The 26,236-nt window shown below is 36.6% G+C and overlaps 1 protein-coding gene across 1 annotated transcript; it reads left to right on the forward strand.

Moving 5' to 3' along the window:
* Window positions 1–1,428: 1,428 nt before the first annotated feature.
* LOC121424099 (nucleoporin NDC1-like) lies at window positions 1,429–21,256 on the forward strand. The gene is made up of 14 exons (XM_041619695.1): window positions 1,429–1,534; window positions 2,830–2,950; window positions 3,949–4,050; window positions 5,455–5,684; window positions 6,542–6,607; window positions 11,120–11,228; window positions 12,076–12,254; window positions 13,416–13,590; window positions 14,694–14,876; window positions 15,515–15,769; window positions 17,029–17,208; window positions 17,904–18,004; window positions 18,472–18,644; window positions 19,969–21,256. The coding sequence occupies exons 1-14, from the start codon at window positions 1,502–1,504 to the stop codon at window positions 20,030–20,032; spliced, it is 1,971 nt and encodes a 656-aa protein (XP_041475629.1). The 5' UTR covers window positions 1,429–1,501; the 3' UTR covers window positions 20,033–21,256.
* The last annotated feature ends 4,980 nt before the right edge of the window (window positions 21,257–26,236 follow it).

The following is a 26,236-nucleotide window of genomic DNA, read 5'->3' on the forward strand; positions in this document are numbered from 1 at the left end:
TCTCTTCCTTTCTCCCTCATTTCTCCTTTCCCCTTTCCCCTTTTCCCCGTTTTTTGGGGTCAACCGATGGGGGGGGGGGGGCATGTGCCCCCATGCCCCCTGTAGTTACGCCACTGTATGTCCATATGGCAAATACCCATCCGATATTATTATCTTTTTTACCCCATGATGGTTTAATGGTTTTATTAGAGATTATATTCAAAATTTGTTGACATTCCATCTTAATCCCTTCCCCCAAAACCCCAGCATTGATGAATTGGAAGAGACGGGGGTTTCACTTTAATGTTATAATAAGGACATAAGTATTTCGTTTGGAAATGGTGAACTGGCTCTTTATTTGCATTTTATGATTCAATAATATTGTTCTATTTGTTAAGCGGTATATTAGGAAGAATTATCACAACAATTATCTCTTGTGATTTTTTTTCATTTCTTCCGTAAAAAGCGGGGGATGTTTGTACAGGCCATCCCCCCTCCTCGAAAAGTGGGGGGGGATATATCCCCCATCCCCCCGGGATTTACGCCAGTGCCTGGATATCATGCATGCCCCTTCCCATTTTGCACGGATCGATGGGCGTGGTGCATTTTTAGGTTGTTAATAATGGGCCTATTGCAAATAGGTGGGGGGGCAAATTTTTCCCAATGAAAGTTTTTTAAAAGCAAAAAACAAACAAACCCAAAAAGCTTTTCAAACCAAAAATTAAAGTACATTTCGTCCAAGAAAAAAATTGACAAAGAAGGTCCTCACTTTCAAATGGGGGGGGGGGGGGCACACTTGTGCTTATAGGAAATTTTTACATTAGAACTTTTAATTGTGCCTCTCAATAGGGAGAGGGGGGTTGGGGGAAGTGCGCACGACCGGCTGTGCCCCCCTGGATCCGCCTTCTCTAGCCGTTTTTTTTCCAGTGTAACTTTTGCACACTCCGAAAATGACAACCTGCATGTCCCTTTCATGGACTCTGTGCCCTTAAAATTAACGCTGGTTGCTTGGTTTTAATTATTGAACGGAGAAGTACCCGCACTGATCTAATTGTCTTAGCTACCTCAGAACATAGACCTGTCTCTGTTGATGGGAAATTTGACATACGGACATGAACGAACAGGGGTTTTATTATTATATATGTTTGCTTATTTATTTATTTTTATTATTTTCATTTATTTATTCATTCATTCATTCATTCATTCATTTATTCGTTCATTTACTTATTTATTTATTATTCTTATTACTATCGTCACTATTTTTTTGGGGGGTGTGCTGTCTTCCAAAATATATGAAACCAAAGCTAGGCTAAATATGTCATATAATTTAAGGGGGAAGGGTCTGTGAGAGTAAACTGAGAGTAAGTCCCGTCCATTTTTGTATCGAAATGAGTCTATGAGAGATGGAAAATTTATGGTATATTTTCACAATTGGCGCTTCATAACTTTACATCATTTTGTCATCGGCGGATTTTCAAAAATCTGCAATCTGCATCATTATTACTGCAATATTTTGTGATCCATGGCGTCCAGTAAAGACTGGTACATGAAAGATGTAAGTGCAATTTGCTGTGATTGTCCTGAGTAGCTATTCATCATGATTTATGTATCAAATTTAAAATGTAAAACTTTGGGTCTTTGTGAAATTATGTCCTGTGAAGCTGGCACTGGGGCACCACATGTCACGATGAAGCTAGCGAAATCTGTGTACATTGTTTCCCCGGCCTGTCGGCGTGGGCGAGGATTGAGCGAGCGCTCTAGTATTCAGCTGCACTGCGTGGGGCGCGTGCGTGCGCAGGTTTTTTTTCGGCCTAACCTTTACGACTTTTGTGTGTTTGTTTGTGCTGATTCAATGAAATGAAACTGTACTGTGATATGTCTCATAGTCAGATTACATACGTGAGAGAATGATGATAAAATTTGCAAGCATGCAGTCAAAGGAGGATGTTTTAAAAAAAAAAAAAATGATTTTTTTTCATGAAAATGAAAAACTAATCGTCCATAGACTGCGTACAACTGATAGACCATCTCAGCGAATCAGAGACCACTGATTGGTCAATCGCGCAGATCACGTCATGACTATGTCAGGACAGGTCGCCAAAATAATTCCCTCGGACTCGATAACGATATCCGGTCACTTTGTCTACGCGGGAAATGGTCTTGGTTTGCGATCGGATTGCTCCATTATCGATAAAAAATTATCGAGACTCAGCAATTTTATGCATATTCATGCAACGCTCCGAAACCCGGAAATCAATAGATTTCCATTAAGTCACATGATCATGGTCAAAGGTCTTGTTGGGTCAATGGACATAGTATTTTATTATCATATGAGTGTTTTCTTCTGTGAATGATTATTTGATACTTGTTTTCAAAGTCAGCACTGCTGCAATATTGAATTGCGTAATGCAGGTGAGACTGCCAGAGGAGTTCCACTTGTTTTTTTTTTTTTTTTACTTTTCATGTTCTCTTTTTGATTTCTGCGTTTCTTACTGAGCTCTTCCTTCTCAGTTTCATTCTTCTTTGTAGCAGATCTTGTTTGACAGGGTATCTGCATTTCTTTTGATATTTAATGCCTGGCTCGAAAAACTCTTGCTCTTTTAGACCCCTGCTCTCTCTGTGTTTCTGGAGTCCTTTGGTGGACTTTACATTTGAATGGATCTGTATATTTCTTCAGTTGCGACATACAAGCAGTATTGCAAATAATATACATGAAAACATTGATATCATACAAATATTTTATGAACCCTGTCCTCTTCTTTACTATTTTCTAATTTTAGGCGTTCAAAAGTACAAGGTGATGAAATTGAAGTATTTGTACTCCTTTCTCTTTAATTTTTTTTTATTCAGGTGTTTAACTGGAGGACAGGGGCCAGCATTGCCTGGTCTATGCTGTTACTTCCACCCGCTGTAGGAATTTACATCTGCTTAGCCCACTTCTCTTTGCTTCATCCCACCACATGGCTCTTCGGTAAGACCAGTAGCCTTTTCAGTTTATTTGCTGCCAAGTGCTGCAGTTACAAAAAAAGGGTTGGCAATTCCTCGGGAAGTTTAGGTACCCCCCCCCCCCGTGGGAGTGGGAGTGTGTGTGTATTTGAGTTTTGTCAGACGTGTATCGATCAGATATGATTATTTACGTCTGGGACCGACCTTTAACGTCACCATCCGAAAGACGTGACCAGGGCTCGAACCTCTGCATCAATTTGTAACTTCCCAACAGCTTGGATTACAGGCACACGCCACAACGCCCAATTATAGTGGGGTACAACACCGCTGAAAGAATGCTGTTTTTTTTTTTTGGGGGGGGGGTTATATTTATACAAATTATGTTCATGTCCTTTTGTGTTCTAAAATTCAAATTTTGTATTAAGATGGATTTCTAGTCAAATGGAAAATCAATTTTCCATCAAAAAATCCCTCACCATTACTTAGTTTTACCTTATGAAAATTTTGCAAACAAGTTTGATTTTGATGTTTCAGATTTTGCTTTGTTCATGAAGGTTTTGCTGTATTTTGGTAATCGATTAAGTCTTTTTTGGCACCCCTTTAAATTTTCTTTGAAATTCTGTGAAATATTTCAATTTTCCATAATATGGATAACTAGAGACTTTGTGTGATAACATAACTCCCAATTATATGATTATGAATAAAAGCTGTGGGATTAAACTAAACAAAAATAAATAAATGAATGAAATTTGACAACATGATGCACGATCACACTTCTTACATTGCTTTGATAAGTACTGGAATTTGCTTTTATTTTACCTCTGATATACCATGGTTTGAAAATTGTATTTCAGTTGACATTTACACCACATATTGTCGAGCAGTTGAATAGTCAGTTTGGGATAAAACACTTTGGATTTTGTACTATAATAATTATTAACTTGAAGAAAATGAATAAGATTTATTGATTTTCCTGCACTCTAGATTTGATGTTAACCGTTATCACTTCTCTTTATTTGATAGGATGGTTACAGACTTGTTTTTCTCTACATGGGATAAGCTGCATATTCATCATCTTTCTCTGTTCATTATTTGCTGCAATTAGTAATGCATTCTCTTATATTGGTGAGTATTGACTTTTGTCATATTCCTTTCGAACTAGTTACGAACAGCCTTTACATGTACGTATTGTGCAGAGTTACACAATATTGCAATGTATGTAATACTAAACGACACATATTCTGCAATGCTATTGCAATTAAAAGTTTCAGTTTTGTTTCAATCAATTTTTTTAAAGCCTTCCATCTGGAATTGCATTGGAAATTGTAGATCTTATAATAGTCATATGACCTATGTGCAGATTGAACATATCAGATAAGTTTCAGCAGGAAAGAACAATTTCTCTCTGAATGACTTTATTAAACTCAATTTTTTAAATCAAATCTACCCCTTTGCTATTCTGGATACATGGTAAGTTTTGCAGTTGTTTTATTTTACCAAAAGATTTATGCTTCAATGCATAGCCATTAACTTTTAATAAATGGAAACATAAAAAAGTCACAAAGTTTTGTGAAAACTGCCCTAAACAGTCCACAACTATGATATCATCTGGACACAAAATATATGCAGCTTACAGTACATAGGAAATTTTGCTATGGATGTAAAGTTGGTTAAAATTTTGTTCTCTGTAGTCCCACCTGAAGATTGCTTTCGTGTGTATTATATATTCGATATATTTTACTCCAGAGTGAAAATTACACTCAAGGGAGGCTCAGGGCCCTTATACTTTGGTAACTTACTATTTGGTAACTTTGCCATCCAATGGTAACTACAGTACCATGGTAACATGACCTAACAGGAGGGTGCTACATAAGCACTTGCCCGGGGCAAGTAAAAGTTAAAGTTGGGCAAGTGTTTTGAAGTAAAGACCAAAACTACTTGCCCAAATTGGGCAAGCAAAATTCTCACAGTAGAATTACCAAAATTAGGGTCGATATGATATACCGACCCTAAATTTGGTCATGGCAGGTAAGATAAAAAATTACTTTGTAAATAGAAATGCAAGAACAAGGTTCATCAGTTCATGTCAAAAGAGAGAAAAAAAGGTCAATGGTTTCTTAAGCCATAATATATTTTTTTTTGAAGAGGTAAAACTTTTTTTTCAAGGATTTTTTTTGGGCAAGTGAAATAGATTTTCGGGTAAGTATATTCTAACTATTTAAATATTTACTTGCCCGACAGGGCAAGTTAATCTAAAAAGTTATGTAGCACCCTGTAACAGCCACTCAAAATCAAGGGGTTTCAAGAAAGATACTATTGGATGGCCAAGTTCCTGATAGTACCTTTTGTGCCACGAGGCCCTGGAAAATAAAAAGAAGAGCAGGGAAAATCCCCATTTACTTCAAAACTTTCCCAATGTTGCAGATATATGCACCATTTTGTGAGAAGTATTCCCCGAAAAGAAGCGAAGAAAATTATTATTTTTTGCCTGTTTTGCTCACTCCCTTCTTTTATCGATTACATTTTCAGTTGTCCCCTACATCCATAGAAATCGGCTGTCCATCATCCTGTCAGTCACACGTCCGACACGCCTCCTCCATGCAGCAGGCCACGCCCTCCTGGGCGGGATCACCGCCTGGTCCACCTGTAAGCTAGTTGGTGGCGACTATCTGGCTCTATCCACACGATGTAACGGGGAGGAGAGGGGCCTGTGCCTCAACGAGCGACATCTATTTCTTGTTCTCTTTGGGGCTTTCATTGTATGTTTCTTGTTATTTTCTTTTTATTGAATTTGAAATAAAAAGGTTGTAATGATTATTTCTGTCAGTAGAAAAGAGTGCTGGTTAATATTTCGATACTATAAAAATTATGCGGTATTGAAAAAAATATAGAATATTTGATGTTTTTATGATTATATTGATATATCGTGGTAACACAATATAGTATTGTTGATTGTAGAAAAGTTAATCTTTATATATTGACCGAAAATGCTGCTCTGTATTGCTTAACTTTACATGTAAACCAACTCAGAACTTTGTAAGTTGGTGCCCAAATGCCCACTTTTCATAGACAAGTACCAATCAAAGCCTTACATTTATTTCCTTCTTTCCTGCTCTTATGGATGTGCAGTTCATAATGAACGTATTTTATGAATTTTCAGACTCAGCTATATATTGTGTTATCGGTGATAGTTTGATGGCGATAATCGACTAACATTGAAATCAAGTATCGACCAGCACTAGTAGAAAGTGTATTTTGAACAATGTCAAACCTCCTTTATAAGGCTACTGCATTGCTAATCAATTATTGAAGGCTTCTCCATTGATTACTCAATGTGGTATTGACTTAGCGTTTTGGCTCTGTATAATGTTGTCAAAGACATTGCATTGTATTTGTCTCTCAGCAATCGGGAAGTATATAGAAAAGTTGCCAATTTGAAGAAAAACTGAGATAAATTTAGCCAGAAATAAATAATTTCTGTCTCTAAAAGGATTTATGTTCACTACAATCATGTTAAAGAGTGCCCTCACCCTGAAAATGATAGGTCATGTTTATGTATTTCATATGTTTGTTCTAAATTTTCAGCATTTAAACTTTTTTATTCCTTCTACCACAGGGTATCGTATACAGTGTTTCATATTATCTGAACAGACATAATCTACTCACTTTCAACATCATACAGGTAACTATGATACTTAGTAACGAGATAGAGATTGAGAGAGAGAGATGGAGAAAGGGAGACGAACTGACCAGTAGAAAAGCAGCGGACAGGACGGAGGCTGTGGGAGAAAGAGAGAGACAGACAGACAAACAGAAAGAGAAAGAGGGGAGAAGAAGACAGACAAAGAAATTAAAGGCATAGGCCTGTATTCTGAAGTCGGGTTTAATTTAAACTCTGTTTAAAGTTGTGGTTTAACTATGGAGAGCCAATAATGACATAAATCTCTAACAGTATAATTTCAATGTACCAGCTCATTTTTCTCGCAATTTTCTTCTCAACTGTTTCGGAAGGATAAATAAGATACAGTCGGACCTCTCTTATCCGGCCTCCCCTTATCCGGATCTCTCTATTATCCGGACGCACACTTGCCGAGATTTTTTTTTTAAAATCTAGTACCGGTACGTGAGGAAATGAGATATACGTAAACTCGCTTTGATTACATATATTTCCCAACATAGTCACCCTACACCAAACATATTTTTCATGAAAATGTCATGTTTGAGCCTACAGTCAGTGTAACAATGGCTGACATTGCGAAGCTGCGATACCTGCCGCGATGATCTAATTTTAAAACTTGGTTTCATCGAGTCATTCTCTTTCTTTCGAGGTATGCTCGATGTATACCTCAGCCATTTTAGCAGGTAAATTATCCAAGAGTTTTGGCCATCGATCGATTTCATTTCCATAAAAACACTGCCTATAATTTGCACTGACTCTGCGTGAATATTGTCTTTACCGTACGCCCACTGCAATAGTGTAGCTACTGCCGGTGGCCTGGGGAGGCAGCGCAGCTGCGTTTATTTAATATCGGGTCTCCCAGATCCGGATAAATCCCTTATCCAGATTGGTGCTGGTTCCAACGTGTCCGGATTAGAGAGGTTGGACTGTACCTTTCTTCATCATTTGCGAGTGAAGAAAGAGCACAGTAAGCATACAATGCAAGGAAAATTTTGACATTTTTTTTTTACTTTCCGTAATTTTAGCACAAAGTTAGACCATGGCCTAAGTTAAATCTGACTTCAGAATACGGGCCTATGACATAAAGTGAGTGAAAGTATGAAAGAGGCAGCAAGAGAGAGAGAGAAATGAGAGGATGTGTGATTACAAGTGTGTCCTTCCAGGGAATTTAATTTTCTTGATGTTTTATCAGTCAAATGCTATAAATGTCTCGCATGAACTGACTTGACATATGTTTAACCTTTGCCCAAGTTGTACGCATTTGCAATAGTGCTGCAGCCGAACCGCCGAACCGAACGGAAGTTCGCCGAACTTGGCACTTCCGAACCGGACCGAACCGAACCGAACTCAAAGGCCTGGTTCGGAAGTTCGGTAAAAAAAAAGTATGTTTGTATGCAATGCGTGAATGCGATGACTACATAGATTTAAGTATAAAATCAATAAAATATATATTGGTTAGTGATTGTGCACAAAGAGAATTCCACTCAATATATTTTTAAAATCCACTATGATAGCTCCCATCTTGTCTTTGATTGAACTGTTATCAACTTGAGAATATTTTATTAACATAAATATATTTTTTCTTGATAAAATGAGGGGGCATTTTGAAGCTAAACTCGGTATAAAAGTGTGGTGTAATTACGTATTGCCGTAATCGATCGTGATCGTAATCGGACCTAATCATTTTGTATTTAATAAAGAAAAAGAACCAGACATAAATTCATTCCTCGTAAATGACAAAGTATGACAGTTTCGGTCTCGTGTTTGATTAAATTTTCATCATTTTCAATTTTTTTATAAACATGAATAGGCCTGGGAGTAAACATCGATTGATCGAATGGTTCGATTGGCATGCCGCCAATCACCAATCGATTAGCAAAATTTACACTAATCGAATGTTCGGCAGATCCCGATTATGACGTTGGGATACCTCTAATACCCAAGTAATAAAAATAAAATGACAAGAAAACAATGATGACAGCTGTTTTTTACAGGTTTAAAAATTATGTTACCGAGGTAATGTTTCAAAAATTATCAATGATTGTATCACATTCACAGTTACATACCAACATGATAGCGCTCCGAAAATGTTAATCCCACCCGACCTTGCCCTCATACACAAAATAAGTCATTGTGTGCGTGCACAATAATAACACATAACCAGCTCACTTGAGCTGATTGGACCTTCGGATAGCCAATGAAACTTTGGGAAACAAAGAAGCGGAAGGCATGTGGTTCCCTTATCAGGAAAGGTCATGACTTCAGAAATGAATTGACCCCTCCCCCATCTGTGTGTGTGTGTGTGCGTGTGAGGGAAAGAGAGAGGGAAGGATAGGGGGTGGGAGCCGGAGAATTTCTTTCATGTTTCAGAACAATGCAACCTTTTTTATATCCCCTCAACCAATGAAAACTACATTCCAACACGCGCCCGCCTTCACCAGTACTTTCTCGACTAGTCTCCAAAAATAGACCCAGTTATACATGTAGGTTCAAATGATAAAAAAAATCGTTATTTTGAAAGGTATTTCACATGAAATATTTTTTTTTAATACATGTGTAGCATCGTGGGCAGTGCCACAAGTGGAGGCGGGGACATGGTGTGGGCAAGGGATGAAAATTTTCAAGTGAAATGCTCCACCTGGGCTCAGTCTCAAAGAATATACTACATGAATGAGTTGTTTACGTCTTTGGACTCGGCGGGGCTGATTCATTTACATGCAGGGGTGTGGCACTTGGAGGGATGAATGCATAATACCAGGGTACCAGTATTAATTTAGGAAAGATTTTCATTGGGACAATAAACTGAAAGATTTAATCTCATTTCATGAAGTTTCTTTTGATATAAAAAAATCACGGAGAAGGGGGAAAAGGGCCTCATTTATGCTAAACATGTGACTTTGATGGAGATTTCTTCATGGGGGGGGGGTCACCATAAAGTAGGACAACTATTGTGACTTAAAAGACGTAATTCCCGACGAACAATCGAATCATTCAATTATTTTTCCAGGAAATAATCGAATGGTAATAATGACAATCGTCCCAGGCCTAAACATGAATATATTTTTTCCTTATAAAATGTGGGGACATTTTAAGCTTAACTCAGTTAAAAAGTGTAGTTGAATTACGTATTGCTGTAATCGGATGTACATTTAATTGAAAAGACATAAATTAATTCCTTGTGACTGACAAAGTAATGGTAAAGTATATTCCACCTTCTGAAATTTCCATATTAATATAAAAGATAAATAAATAAGAGATGAAGGAATGAGGGTGAAAAAAACAAAAAAGATACAAATTCAAACCAAATCAACGCATGTTCCCAGATCGATGTTCCGGAAATGGTTGGTAAGGAAAGTTGAAACAGGAAGTCCAAACAACCTGCTCTCGGTCGCTATTATACAGGTAAAATTCGTATTCCAAACTTGAAACGTTTTTCCATTGTCAATATTTTCTTAAAAGTGGTTTAATCTGGCCAATTACTGAGAATGAAATGATAAATTATCAGTTCCGTCTTAGTTCTGACGATCAACGCCGAGTGATTTCACAACACTAAAATATGCAGTACAGTCCCATGTACTCATTTTCGTGTTAGAAATATGTTTGAAGTCACGTAGCGTCGATCTTTCTGGACCAAGAATGGACTGATATTTATCTTTTTAAAGTAATTCATTGACCAGATTTTACCACTTTTCAGAAAATAGGGACTTTCTAAAACACTCGTATTCTTTGGAATGTGAATTTTACCGGTATAATAACAGTTGAGTGGAGGTTGTTTGTATACTATTTCGACATTCCCGATCAACACTTTCCAATTTGAGAAGCTGCGTTGGCAATGACATCGTAATCGATCATGATCATAGCTACATGAAATAATCGTGAAAAAAATATTCTGATCTTTGTAATTCTGTTTCTGTCCTGATTCTCTCGTTATCAATATTTTTTTCTTTTGATTTTTTTTATTTTCATTTTAAAAATGAAAGTAGAAATGACTTATTTTTTGTTAATTAAAACAAAAGAAAGTTCAACAATTATCTTAACTATTCTTTTTAGAAACAAAATTTATTATTAATACATGACGGATCATGCATGAGATTACTTGTTTGTGGGTCGGCGGTCTTTATTTTTCTATGTGTTAAATTTAATTTGGCATTTATTGCCGAACCCCGAACCGAACCAAAGTTCGGAAAAAAATTGCCGAACCCTGCCGAACCGAACCGAACCCGAACATGCCGCCTGACTTGCAGCACTAATTTGCAAGATCACGCTCGATACATAATTATTGTAATGTAATTCATATTTTGTTTAAGTTTAGGTCATTTTACCAGTTTCATTTGTGTGACTAGCACCAAGCGAGACAAAAACTACTTAATCGCACAGTAAACTTGGTAGTAATTATGTTTTAGATCTAATAAATGGAGGTTCAAACCGGTTGGAACTGGTTCCAACCAATTCAGTATAATTCTTTCCAGCCAATGTCCATGATTTTAATCTGTGTCTGTTGATCTCTCATAACAGCAGGTGAAGTTCTTCCAAGTGAAGTCCAATGTGGCACAATTAGTCTTGAAGAATTCTGTGTGGTCCCTCCGTTTGTGTACATACTACTATGCATTCTACTACCTGTGTGGTAAGTGATGGCATGTTGCTTTGATGCAGCTATCTTTCGGAGACTCTTGAAATTTGTTTATAGACATTTTAACAAATGGAACATGTTTGAGGGTAATCAAAACTTCAGCCTCATTTTACATGCAGAGTCATTGGTATTTATAAATGTTGGATGTGAAGTCAATTGGTATTGTTTTCTTAGCTATTAACTATTTCTGCTTCATTTAGATATATATGGTTGCTTTCAGAAAATTTAATACTCAATGTACAGAATATAATTAGACCATGCGATTCCCACTTTTGTTATCTCTTACATGTATGTATACAATGTAGCTTTCTTCTTACCTTTTTGTAAATGGCATCAAACTGATAAAGTATATTTGCTTTATAAAATAAATATATCCCTTTCTGATGAAAGGTAAATTGGTATTTTACACAGATTTCATTCATATTAATGTATGTTCTGCACCAGTAATTATTCTAATTTTATGTCATTTATAGATTGTTTCCTTTTTGTCTAATTTACCATTGAGGAGTACTCAAATAGTATCGCCACACCCAATCCCCCCAAAAAGAAATTAGAAAATCACATGAAAATATCTTTTAGAGATATTTTTTTCAATTTCTGTGTATCATTTACAATTTTGTAATCTCCATTTGTTGTAATGAACATATGAGAGAAAAGGAAAAAAATTATAGAAAGTTGAAATGTGATATTATCATGAGAGTCTATCCAGTATTAATTGAGGTGTATTTTTTTTATTCAAACCTTTTTGAAAATATGTTTTGTGATGTTTTATCAGTTAATATAAATTTAAATGAAAAATAAAGACAATGGTAACCCATATGACTGTATTCTCTATTTCTAGGTTGCCTGTTCAAATCATGGTTTCTCACCAATCTGGATCTCCAGGAGCTTGCGGTCCCTGTGGACTCCATCAGAGGTCTCCTGGATATCAGGCTGCTATGGCAGGCATGGCTCCTAGGAACCGTCATCACCCATCTATGGACATTCTCTCTTTACCTCTTCAAAGTCTTTAATACGGAGGTGAGTCTTTAATGCATGAATCAATCCTTTGTTTCTTAATATTTCTATTTCTTAACCTACATTGTTAGTCTTCAGATTGGTTTTGTTCAGATTTGTCCTAACTGCCAACTGTCCTCTCTAATAGTTACAGTCACTGTCTTTGGGAGAGAAAAAATAACAATGTTCACCCATAATGACCATGTTTCCCTATATTTGTGAGAATTTCACCATAGGGGTGTGTAGAAATGTCAGCAATGTCCTTAATTTTCATTTTAAAAATCCTTTGTCCCTGTTTATGGACTTGTAACATTGGTATGGAGCCTGGTATGGATGTGTGTGTGTTTTTTTTTTTTTTAATAATGTCAAACTGAATTTAATCTTCGAGAAAAAGAGCACAAAGCAAACTATAGAGCTTTATGCTTATCAGCCTACCATAGATGCCAAATTCTTGAAATAATGTTTCTAAAAGAGCGGTGTTGGCTCAGTCGGTAACGCTTCTGCCCGTCGAACCAAAGATCGTGGGTTCGAGTCCACCCCGGGCGGATGACTGAAGCCACTGCGTTGTGTTTAAACGTCTCTCCCATGTTTCATAGATGCAGGCTATGTTACAATGGAAAACACTCCGTCCCTCGGATAGGACGTTAGATGGAGACCCCGTGTAGAGGAGAGTCACCACCTTTGCATGTTATTGTTAAGAACCCATTGCTATTCGTATAAGAGTAGGGGGAAACCCCAGTGTAGTGGTCCACCTGCATTCCCCCCAATCAGTTATATCGGGAGGAGAGACCTGCGGGTCACAGTGATTCAGTTCGCTTTTCGCCTCCCAGGCACAGGTGACGCCAAACAAATAATGATAATTAAAAAAATAATAAAAATAATTTAGTTTGATCATATCTCATACGGCATAATCATCACATTTATTGTTACCATTACATTTATTTTGTCAAAAGCTGAAAATGTAAAGGGAAGTTTGAATGCAGACCGTCTATAAAACTGACTTTCCCTGCAAACCAAATCCAACGTTTGCATCCAGAATTTCAAATTGATCATAACCATTGTGTGTAATTAAAGAAATATCTCCCTGATTTGACAATTAGTTACCTGTAAGGGGAATATTTTGATTCACTTGAGAATCTGGAATCTATAAAATAGAAAGCCTTCAATCGTTATTAATATGAACAGGTGTATGAGTTTCCAATAGAGACGGCTTTCAACACAAGTGAGGAGTGTACGCTTCATCGAGCCTTGGGCCAACGGAACAGTCCTCTGGTCAAATACTTGGCTTATCAAGACCTCAGCATTCTCTCAGAACACTCACTAGCTAGGAGGAAACAGATATTTACTCTTAGTCAGCCAGGTAGGTTAAAACCAGGGCCCTCTCCTACAAGGAGCTGTTATTGATATGATCAACCACAACTATGGATAGCCAGCAGTGTCAACTTTCAAAATCCATGTTTGTTCAAAATATTTTTTAGATATGATATGTATTCATGCATTCATTGTATCCTTGAAATTCAGTGTGCTTCTCTTTCTTGACAAAGGACATTGTGCAAATTTCCTGGTTGAAGAATTATGACATTAATGGATTTCCATATACTTGATTTTGATTGGATCAATCGCAACTCTTTGTAAGATGATCCCCTCTTGTGCATCAGCTTTCATGGAGAGTGGATTATTATTTTCTGACCCAACACTAAGAAACGATCATTTGCTTGTAAAGTCTTTCGTAACTTACAAACATCTTTATGAAACACCTAACTGTGCTCTATTGCAGTTTATGTGTTTCATGATACATGCACTCCCAACATTCATTATCATGAAAGGCTTGTGGGTCCAAAAACAGCTTCCCCCCCGCCAGACATGTACAAAATAGCATGGGCCACAAGTAAGAATTGAAAAAAAAAGAATACCCAAAGTGTATTTGAAATTACGTGTCGGATGATTGTGGAAGAAAATGTGGAAATGCTTAGAAATTACTAAAAATAGGAATGGTATTCCTGCCTGTTGTCTGGTCTATTTCCAAGAATATGCTTTCCTACGTGTATTTGAGATCTTCAGTGTTCCAACAATTTAGCATTGATTTTGTTATGTTGCAAACTTAAGTTTCCATAAATTCATTAGAGATGATATGATGATAATTAAGCTTGATTTTAAATTTCCTTATAAAATTATTGGTTGCGGTAAGTACCTAGGTTTAGATTAGTTTGTTTTATTTATGTATTTCACCATGTAATATAATGTTCACATTGAGAGCAATATGGTTGATTTGCAGATAAAGATACATAGTACGAATTGAGAATGAACAAAATGAATAATGTTTTTATTTACTGTTTCTGTAGTTGTGTTTACATCCAATTTTCTTGAAGTCGGGCTGCTTTACCAGCTCCCATAGATTTGACTTCGCAAAGTGAAGCATAATTTTGTTGTAAAATGTACCGGTTATTTTGCAACTCATTCCAGGTGGTCACCCGCACAACTGGACGAGGATCAGTTCTGAATGCCTCCAGTTGCTTGCCTCGCTGACCGATAGGTTGATTGTCCACCAAGAGTGGGCGGCAAACGGCATCAACAGAGAGAAGAGAATGAAGGAAGAGGAAGAGAAGAAGAAGACAAAGAAACAGAGTGGTACAAATGCACAGAGAGGTAGGAGTGATGTTCTGAGCAGACATGCCAACCGTTCCCTTTTAGAGTATTTATTTCCTCTATTTTGCTATATATGCCAATACTCTTTTTTTTGTATGATTTGTTACTTTTTAAAAAATTTCCGATCATGGAGTATTTATTATACACAGCGCACAACACTAGTGGCGGTCTGACGGTCCCAGTCCGGTAAAAATCACTGTCGGGCCAGTAACTTGTTGCAAGGGAGAAAAGATTTGCTTGTGCTGGACAATTGATATTGTTTAAGTGTATATGGCCCATTCCTGATTATAAGAAAATATGCTGTTTCCAACAATGTTCATTATGTTTTGACCCCTCCCCACACCCCCGATGTAGTATTACTACTTCCCCCATTGTGTCATATGATTGCAGAAGAATTTATTTTCTCTCTCATAAAAGTATAAAATATATGCTTTTCAACCCTCAAAATAGAGTAAAGCTGTTTACCAATCTTTGTATTCTCTCCCATTGTATTTCTAAAATTTATGGAAAAAGTGAAATGATCTTGTTAAAGTTCTTGTGCAGTAAACTAGAATTTCGCTCCATATTTTTTATATTTTCAAAGAGATTGCTGTTCTATCAATACTGGATAATCTTTCTGTTAATTTATTTTCATATAGTCTCCAGCAGTAGCTCCTTCTATACAGCAGCTACTTCCCCTGGGCCCCACCAACGTATCGCCACCCTGTCTGCTACCACCTACGGTACCCCGGTCGACTACCCTTCCCCTGGGTACGCCATGCCCAGGACCCCAGCGCGGCATAATGCCAGCTATAATGCCCGCACACCGGGCGGTGACAGTGTGTGGGTTGATTCGCCTGCCAGTCATACCTACGTGCCTTCACCTAGGAGGCCTATTCATGAACACCATAGAGGTAAAATATTTTTGGGGTATTTCAAGAAGAATGGTTTTTACCTGACAACTGTTGTAATCTACTGAAATCCTTGATGATGATGGTAATGACGAAGATGATGATGAGATGATGATGATGATCATGGTGATGATCATGATGATGATGATGATGATGATCATGATCATGATGATGATGATGATGATGGTGATGATGAGATGATGATGATGATGATGATGAGATGATGATGATGATGATGATAATCTACAGCATCTATATTGTGCCTTATTTCTTTTCAAAACATTCATACACGCAGGCTCATCCAATTAAGCTAAATATTACACATCAGCTGAAATGAGTGAGTTTTAAGAGACGATTTGAAGAGTTCAATGTTGTCAATTCCAAAGAGCGAAGAAGGCAGGGAGTACCAATCTGATTTTAGTGCAGTTGATATTCTCTTGTTTTTTAAATCTGGAGACCTATTCATAAACACCATAGCTGTTGGAATATTGGTGGGATGATTCATGAAGCATGGTTTTACTAGCAACTGTTATAATCTACTGAAATCCTGTCATCTGATTGGCTGTGAGCAGCATTTTAGTGCAGTTGTTATCCTCTTTTGATCTAAAACTGGAGACCTATTCATAAGTACCATAGCTGTTGCATTATTTGGGGGATGATTTATGAAGCTTGATTTTACTGGCAACTGTTATAATCTACTAATATCCTTTCATGTGATTGGCTTTTCAGTTTAGTCACGTCTCCTCTGTTATGCTCAAACTGAAATATCTGTAAAGAATATATGTTTGGGGAGTATGGAGAATATAGATGATTGTATGTGGGCAAGCCTTGCTGTCAAGAGCTTTGTCAAGAGCTTACAGACATTGGCCTGTATCCTGATCTCGGGTTTGAATTAAACCATGGTTTAAAGTTGTTTAACTATGGAGAGCGAAATGGGGCACAAATCCCTAACAGTACACATTCAGTTTATTAACTCATTTGACACCCAAATTGTTCATAATTGCCTGGGAATGATAACTGAAGTATTGTTCTTTGTTATGAAAGCAAAAAGAAACAAAGAAGTAACATGAGAAATACACAATTTAAACAAATTTTTTGAATTTTTGGCTCCCCATTGTTTAAGCTGAGAATTAGACTGTGGTCTAAGTTAAACCTGACTTCAGAATACGGGCCATTGTGTAATATTAACAACTTCATGAAGTCACATAAAGAAATAAGTCCTAATTAATTTTGATTTTCTTGTCTACCCTTTTGCTGTGCAGGTATGTCCCCTCAACGGGCCTCTTTTCAAGTATTAAAGAGACCTTTCTTTGTCTTCCTGTATCCTCGGATTGCGGTCATCAGGCAGCTACCTCTCTTCCGCTACTTTGTGGACCCTTTCCCCGAGGCTGATAATCGCTTGTTGTTCACCGAGACGCAGCTCCACATATGGGCTTTAGAAGGTAAGGATGTCATGAATCTGTCGAGAGGTGTTAACCCTATTCTACTGGGTAATTTCAAACACGGGGGGGGGGGGATTTCTGTCTGACTCCTTGCCTTCAGTTAATATTGTAAAATTGCCATCAGAAGACGTGCAAGACTTAAAAAAATTATCTTAAGGCTTAACACTTATTAAACTGATTTGACCCCCCCAACAAAATTGGCCGCTACACCGCTGTGCAAAATTTTTTGACCACGCAGCTCGCTGACTTTTTACTTAAGTAAAAAAAAAAAATTTGCGAAGCCCGGATACGCGGTTCCGAAATTATGCAATATTTTTTTAAGTGCATGTCGGTCCCAAAATTGCTCAAAAACACGATTTCATGTACAAAGTCAATGCAAATTGTGTTTTTCAACCATAAATCAGAAAAAGATGATTCTTTTTACTTTTGTTGGTTTAGATGGATTTATTTTACCTTATTTATGATGACAAAAGTGTCCCCGACAAAGTTCGTCGAAAATTGACTATGATGATGGGTTCTTGTATAGCGCCAGTTTCTGCCTCAGCTGGGCGCTCATGGCACTTGCTCAAAAATAGGAAATATCTCACAAATTTCAATGTCTTCGAACAGTGCTTAGAATCATCTTTCAGTTCAAATAGTGATGAGCGTTGTTTTGGGGTGATTGTCCATTTCTTTCTCCTCTTATTTCTTCACAGCCTTTGCATCATTAGTTGCAGCCTCTTACACTGAAGACTTGTATGGAGTAGTGCAGAAAAGTCTGCCTGACATACTCACTGAAATGCTTGCCTTATATAATGTAAGTACATATCTTCCCTTCCAATTATTGTGTAAGACTGCCTAGTTTTGTGCGGCAGGTCAATTTTTTTGTCAGTTTCATTTAGTTTTGTCTTTTTGCTCACTCAAAGGTTATTTTGAAAAAACAGATAAAAACATAATGCATGTGAAATTAGTTTAATCTTGAATTTTGGAACTGCTGTTCCGATTTATCAATTTTCGACAAATGCCTCCCAGCTGTTCATTGTCATTTGATGAAATTGAAATTTGAAATTGAAACTTTATTTACCACAATCTTCATAAAAAACATAAAAATCAAGAAGTATAAATACATGTATTAGAATATGATGGGCATTACATTTACTGTGTCCTTGAACAATCTGTACATTACGGAGCGAATACTCCCTAATCATATTCTATAACTTCCTTTCATACCACAATCATTGCTGAATCCATAAGTCCATATTTTATTTATTTTCTTTCCTAAAGGCTCTAGAAAAACTCTTGAAGCTTCCAACACTTCTGACTGCTCGTGACCCCCGTGAACTCAAGGTCACGAGGATAGGCCCGGCTCACCCTGATGATCAGCTTCGTAATGACCTTAGAACCACCATTAAGACATCATTGCATAGGATTGGGTCAACCTTCAATAAACATCTCAAGTAAGTAAAAAAAATGTCAGTATTCGGTGTAATTTCTGAAGGTTTCCATGGTGAAGAATGAATCAGTTTGGAGGCTCACAGCACACACTGAATAGTACATCAGGGATAAAGTTTGGAAATCTGTTTTATTGTCTGCCTTTAGCACATTTGACTATTGTTTAGGCTACTCTCAAATACCAGTGATTATGAAGGCTCTATTTATTACTCTTCAGCTTGGATGTGATAAATGAATATTTTGAAAGGAATAAATGAATAATCATCAAATCACAAATGCCTATGTCGGTAAATTTGAAAGCCACCTTCATGGTTTATCTCAAATGACCCTTTTCTGCTCGTGCGCAGTTTACAATCGTGAACAGGCTTATTATTTTGTGGGCATAGGTTTAGTCTTGAAAGGACTACTCTTCAAACGTCCATCCAAACTCAATGTTTCAAAAAGTAAGTTTTTGTTGTCTTCAGGAGAATGAGCGAATTTCTACACACAACTGGTGGTCTTTTTTTTTTTAAAGTGGCATGAAACATGACTATGAAGTTAATTTTAATAGTGGTCAGCCACAAAAGTTTTCAAGATAAAATTTATTGGCCTGTACTGGGGCTGCCACTACTGAACATTTGTAAAGCGACATATGTAGGCTTATTAATTTCATTTCTCAATATCAAGAATCTACTTTTTTCAACAACACAAAGTAATTTCTTATAATTTGAATTCTTGATATTTTTAGTTAACAAAATATTGCTTAATCTTTTAGATATATAAATGAATTATTATATAATATTGACTGGCCTTGAGGGGAACATCAAATATGTCGCCTGCAACAGAATGATATTGGCCCGAGTCTTTAGACGAGGGCAATATGGTTCTTTTTAGGGCAACATATTTGATGTTTCCCGAAAGAATAGCAAGTCAATATTTTTATTATTACCCAAGGCTGTACAATGTGTAAATCAAGCTTCTTTTTGGAACAATTTATAAGCCTGTTGGCTTATCACTACTTCTGATTCAAGTTATTCACAAACTTAGCAAAGTAACCATTAGTAAGCCATTGTTATGTAAATTGTCGCCTTGCAGTCGCGCATCATGCATGGCGTGCCTCACCTGGATTGAGTGTAGCACAAAGTGGATGAATTACTTGCTGAAGGAAAACACGCCAAGGCTGGGAATTGAACCCACGTCCCTCAGATCGAAAGACAAAATTCTAAACAACTAGACCACAATGTCCTTTTGTTAAATTACCTATTGGGACTTTCATAAGGTGCATTTAATTTCTTGATTAGTTTTACCTTATCCATTTAACTTATTGGACTTATCTCTTTGTATTTGCAGGAGTGTTCCGCTGGCACTAGAATACAGGAAGCAGCTCGATGAATTGATGGATTACAAAATATGAGAAGCAAGGACATCTGACAAGTAATGTCAGTCTCTATTCTGCTAACCTCAACATCTCCCTATTAAAGTTTGTTGAACCTGAGATGGTCATGACAGAATAATTGCTGCTGAGTAATTGTTTCTACTTTTGATATGTCCATGATGCCACTTGAGGATATGATTTCCATGGCAGAGAGGATTCCTTGTATTTCTGAGCACAGAGAATGCATGCCATTGGACCCATAAGGGCAATTTCATGAAATACATGTAATCTAGTCTGTATGTGAGACTAGTCTACTGTACAGACCCTTTACTCAAGGATTCCAAGTGGTCTGAATGTGCAGCCTAATGTCCCTGCCAATGGCTTGTGTACAGAAGGCTCCTCTGAAACGGCAAGTTTTATTTGTGCTAGTCTTGTGTGTAGAATAACTTCTTGATCATAGTTTCAATCAGGGTCTGTGCCTGCAGACTAATGTGAGAATTCTTGTTTTTTTTCTTTTGTTTTCTCTGTTTTCTAATTCTTACATGATCATGACTGGAGCAGTTTATGATTTGAATTAAAAATGAAGGAAAATGGGGGTCAGATGAATAATGATTGTTCTCTGGATGTACCCGTGAAACAGCAAGATTCATTTTCTTGTGGATTGTGTGAATGGTCAATTTCCATAGATTATATGTGAGACTACATATAGGCAGTGATGTTAATGTAGCTTTAAGCAGTTCATCACTCTGCAGTAAAAGAGTCATGTATTGTTTCCATGACATGTAAATGTGCATATTAATCCAAGTAAATCTAACCTCAAACTCAAGCACTTTTCCCTATTCTCTTATTATTCTGAACTGAATATCCTGTCACAACCATCAAGGGCGAGTCCATGCTAGAAAAATCAGCCATTTTCACAACATTTTTCCACCTGCTGTCCAAACAAAAGAGGAACTTCAATTTTTTTTATTGTAATATTTAAGTACTACTGGGTAGTCATGTAAAATATTGACTACCGGTACCAACAAAAATATGTTTTCCATTGATGAAATAGGGGTGAAAATGTTGCGTGTCATTCGGGTCATTTCTGAATCCTGTACGACGCACAACATTCACCCGTACTCAAACACATTTTGTTTGTTATCAGGTTTTCACACCACTACCCGCTTCAACTTTATCATTGACATAAAAGAAAGTTTTATTGCTCAAGCATTCAGCTATTAAAGAGAATATGAATAAAATAATGGGTTTATTTCCAATTCGTCTAATTATCATTTGGTCTACCATTAGTTCGTCCACTCGCCACATGGTCTACTTTCATTTAGTCTAATGCCATTCAGTCTAATAACCAGTTGATCCAATAGCCATTTAGTCCATATACCATTTGGTCTAATCGAATTAAGTGTTAAATTGTGCAAAATGAAGGAAAATGAAATGGATATTAGACCAACTGATACGAAATGGTCATAGACGAAACGATGATTAGATGAAGTGATGATTGGACCAAATGGTTGTTAGACGGAATGGCATCAGACTAAATGAAAGCAGACCATGTGGTGAGTGGACGAGTTGGCTGTAGACGAATTGGCGATTTACCAAATAATGTATAACTGTTGCCAATTTGAGAATTAAAGTTGCCAATTCGATGGTCTGAAAGCAGATTAAATAAAACTTCTAGAAAAGTTTTGTGCCTCTTTTGTCTGTATTGTGAATTGGGTTTTATTCAAACTCTGGTTTAAAGTTGAGTTTGAAATATGGATAGCCAATTGCACAGTTAGTAGTAGGATTTTTAAGGGGAAAATCACACTGAATAGGATTTTCCCCCTTGAAATATGATTTGTTAAACTTACAGAGTTACGATGTTTGATATGTTTTTCAAAATTTTCAAGAAGAATAAGATTTTAGCCTTGGAAATGGGTTAAAAAGAAATAAGGAATTTGATTTTTTTTTACAATTGAGGTTGGCAGTTTTGCAACTGGAGCAAGTAACTCTCTAACAGTACAGTTTAATTTATCATCTCATTTGACACTCAAATCATTCATAACTGACTAGGAATAATTTCTGAAATAATTCTCCTTGTTAAAACTTGAGGAAAGAGCCAAGTAAAGATAGGAACATATAATGTAAATGCAATTTTGTAGTTTTGGGGTTCCCATAATTCAAACACAGACCATGGCCTAAAGTTAAATCAGATTTCAGAATACACGCCTATGGGATATAATGAGAAAGTCATATGGAGTGCAATTATCATGGGATAAACGGAGCTGCCAAGTAGTACGGATTTTCAGTATTTAGTACTGAAAAATAAGAATACTGATGGTTTCATGCAAAATACTGACTTCTAAAGTTTCCATTTTATGTGTTGTCTTATGGTATTTCATTGAAAATACTGATGTCATCATCAAAATACTGATTTTCAGCTTTAAAAATACTGAAATGTTCTTTTTCAGGTTGGCAGCTCTGGATAAAGTGTGGTGTCATACTGTCAGTTGATAGCTACAAGTGAGACTGACCGAGCTCATATTAACACATGACTGAAGAAAGCATGATGATGTTTATTTCTTTGTATGTTTGTGTATATTTGATAGCTGGTTATGTCTGTTAAAAATATTACCAAAGAAAACCAGTTCCAAATTACTTCCTCACTGTATTGAATGATGTAAAAACTAGGAAGCAGGGCCAATTGTTTTCACTTATTCGTTTGTTCATGATTTTCCACACCTGAGCAAGTATCTTAATTGTTCCTTTATTTTTTAATCGTTGACAGCGAAATGTAGGTAATCCTTGATGCATCAATAAAATGATCACTGTTTTCAAGGTCTCATCTGATTAAAAAAACATTCCTTCACATGTTCATTTGAAATCACATGTATTTTATTTATAGTGATTAGTGGTTTTTCATTTCAAGAAGAAATATGTATTTTTTTTCTGTATGGGAGGGGGACTTTTTCCCTATTACTTTCTTGGAAAGTAGACTAAAAGCAGTAATCAGTGTATTAATTTTTGTTTATTTATAACTTCTTGTTTTTGTGGGTTTTTTTTCAGTGGATGTGTAGCATTCTGTATCCTTGCTCTTAGACATCACTCATTATTCATGGCTATACCTTTCATTTTAAAAGTTCACTAAAATGTGCCTAATTGAAGACATAAGAGTAATTGAGTATCATTGAACATCTCACGCAAGTTTCAGGTCACATGACCAAAGTCAAAGGTCATTTAAGGTAATTGAACTTTGGTCATTTTGGAGGTAACTATGAGATTGCTGTCATAACTTTCAAAGTTTGTGGATATAGGGGAAATCAAGTATCATTGACAAGTCTTAGGTCGCATGATCAAGGTCAAATGTCATTTATTGTCAATGAACGTAGTATTGTATCACTACTGATATGAATGGTGTTTTTTGTGAATATCTATTATAAAGTAGTTTTCAAAGTCAGCACTGCTGCTTATATTGAATCGTGTGATGCTGGTGAGACAGCCAGAGGCGCTCCACTTGGTGTTTCTTATAAATCTATGAAGCTTCTTAATTCAAATGTTTGAAATGTTTTGTTGTATTATGTTTGTATTTTGCTTTGATTTGTATTTAAATGGAGAAAGTCCTCTAAATCAAACAGTTGTATGGTAAAATTTGTTTGTATGCAATGTATGTGTACTTTTTGAGGCTATGAATAAATTTGTTAGTGAAATGAGGTTATGGCCCTCCCTGTATTTCATTCTTTAGAATTTGTAAACGATGCTTAAAATTTGAGCCTGATTCTTACCATATTACCAGGAGAAAATACATACAGTTACTCCCTACATCATCTCACCTTACCAAAATATTTTACAAATAGTAGCAGTATGAGTGGTCGTAGTACTACTACTAATAGTAGTAGTGGTTATAGTAGTAGTAGAAGTAGTAGGAGTAGTAGAAGTAGTAGTAGAACGAGTAGTAGTAGCAGTAGTAGTAATAGCAGAAGTGGTAGTTTTAGGAGTAGGAGTAGTAGTTGTAGTAGTAGTAGTAGTTGAAGTAGTAGTAGTAGTAGTAGTAGTAGTAGTAGTAGTAGTAGTAGTAGTAGTAGTAGCAGCAGCAGCAGCATGACATCTTGTCACAAAATATCTTGATGAAGTGTTCTTTGGAGTACAGAACATCAATTTAGTTTATTGTCTGTCTCTTACATCAGCTTTAGCCTTCAACAACCCTAAGCTTACGTTTCTCTTTGTCCTGCTAACCCCAAATTATCGATCGCTAACAGCAAACCTATTGTGTTACATTTCCTGACGTGTTCAGTCTTATCCCACCTAAAATTAACCAACGTTTTCATATAGGCTTGTTCACGCTCTCATCTGGAATGTACTACAAAGAACTATTGACAGGGGGATGTGCTCGCAAATAACGGTTGTATGCAAATAAGAACTGAGGGTTAAATCAGACCAGGATTTACACGAAGGGGGAGCTTACGAGGGTTTACTTAAAGTAGTTCCGACTAGTAAATAAAAAGCCTTGACACAAACCCAGCCCATCGATCGAATTGCTGACTGCTTAAACTTTACTCAACTTATGATGCGAGCAGAAGGCCAAATTAGAGAAGGGGTTTCACTGTGATATGGTGGGGAGAGTTTGTTTTCCGACTTTTTGCAGTTTTAATGGTTCTGGAAGTAATAATATTTTAATGATTACTTCTAAGTAAGATGGAGAAACAAAAATTCCAAGTTGAAAAATAATATGTTCCTGTTTTCTCTCTTTGCACATTCTTATGATCGAGCGCATGGGATGACGTGCCCCGTATATTTTACCTCCTTTTGAATGTCTCTTCATTTTCATCAAATTCTTTTTCCCGGTTTGTGATGAAGAAATGGGAATTATTGAAATTTAAAAGGGGCTAAAGAGGAAAATAACCCCTGAAAAACCGAAGAGTCCCTAAAATGGATCATTTTCTGACCATTAAAAAAAAACGAGCTTGAGCTTCGTGCTCGAAGCTCACTATCCGACCTATAAGTCTTGTTTTATAAAGCTATATGATGCTTAAAACTTTATTTGTATTTTTACAATCAATCATTAAAAAATTACAAAATTGGATTTACATGATTGAAAACATGAAGTCATGCTTAACACTTCAGGGGACCGTTTCATCAACATTTTTGTCTGACAAGTCAGATCTGACATCTTTCCTTGATTCTGATTGGCTAAGAGGCACTGTTTCTATAGTGACTGTTGGTAAAATGGGACTTGTCGGATAAAACGTCCGACAAGTCCTTTCATGAAACGCTCCCCTGGACTACCCCCTCCCCGACTAGCGTACAGGCCAAGGACCCCCTCCCCCCCAAAAAAAAGACAAAGGAGAAAAGAAAAAGGGTAAAGAAGAGGGTCATTCTGATGTACTTTTGGGGGATGGGCTTGGACCCCCCCCCCCCCATCATTATCACTTTTCTCAAAGAAGGAAGAAATGAAATAAAGATTTCCTAAATAAACAAAATACGATCTTGCTCGAGTAATAAAAACGGTACTCCACTCGGCTGAAAATATTATGAATACATTATGATTTGAACAGATTAAGAAAAATCAAACAAATCACTGAAAATAAATAGGACATGGAATAACAAAATTATGCAAGCCATTTTAGAAATTTGCTTTATTTTGGTGACAGTTCTAGGCATGTCTCAATGAACATTCAATGAGCAAACTGATGATGTCATATAGCCAACTTGTTCTTTTGTATTTTATTATAATTATGTAATTCGGTTGATTTAAATATTTTCCTTCAAGAAACAAACATTGGAATAACAACTGATTAAATGCATAAGATATTTACTGATACAACTTATTTCATTACAAGGGAGACTTATCATTCATACTGTATGAAATAATGAAACAATTATGATTTCATCAAGGAGCCTCCAACACTCCTTGATTTCATGTAATAACACAAGAAAAGGGAGAGTGTGGATGTGACATTGGCCCATCTATATATTCATGATGACGTGCATAATTATATAACCGCCGCGTTTCACAATAATATATAAACTTAAAAACTTCTTCACTTCGCTATTTGTTAACAGATTTTGAGGAAATTTTCAGCATTTTGGTCTGTTAATGTTACTCTATTTATTTAGATGTATTTTCAGCCCGGGGCATCCCTTTAAGGTAATGACGCGGGCCAATGCACTTTTATTTCGCGAATGAAACAGCGCCCGGGCTCTATCATTCTAGATCAAAGGTTTATGTCAGAATTAATGGGATAAGTATGACCATGCATGATCACC

This window comes from Lytechinus variegatus, chromosome 11, assembly GCF_018143015.1.
Source record: "Lytechinus variegatus isolate NC3 chromosome 11, Lvar_3.0, whole genome shotgun sequence".
In the NCBI taxonomy this organism is placed as follows: Eukaryota; Metazoa; Echinodermata; class Echinoidea; order Temnopleuroida; family Toxopneustidae; genus Lytechinus; species Lytechinus variegatus.

Excerpts from the sequence above, each read along its gene's own strand:
- LOC121424099 (XM_041619695.1), top strand. The coding sequence starts at position 1,502 with ATGGCGTCCAGTAAAGACTGGTACATGAAAGAT. Across the intron at positions 2,951-3,948 it reads TCCCACCACATGGCTCTTCG|GATGGTTACAGACTTGTTTT; the intron begins GTAAGACCAGTA and ends TTTATTTGATAG. Across the intron at positions 12,255-13,415 it reads TCAAAGTCTTTAATACGGAG|GTGTATGAGTTTCCAATAGA; the intron begins GTGAGTCTTTAA and ends TAATATGAACAG.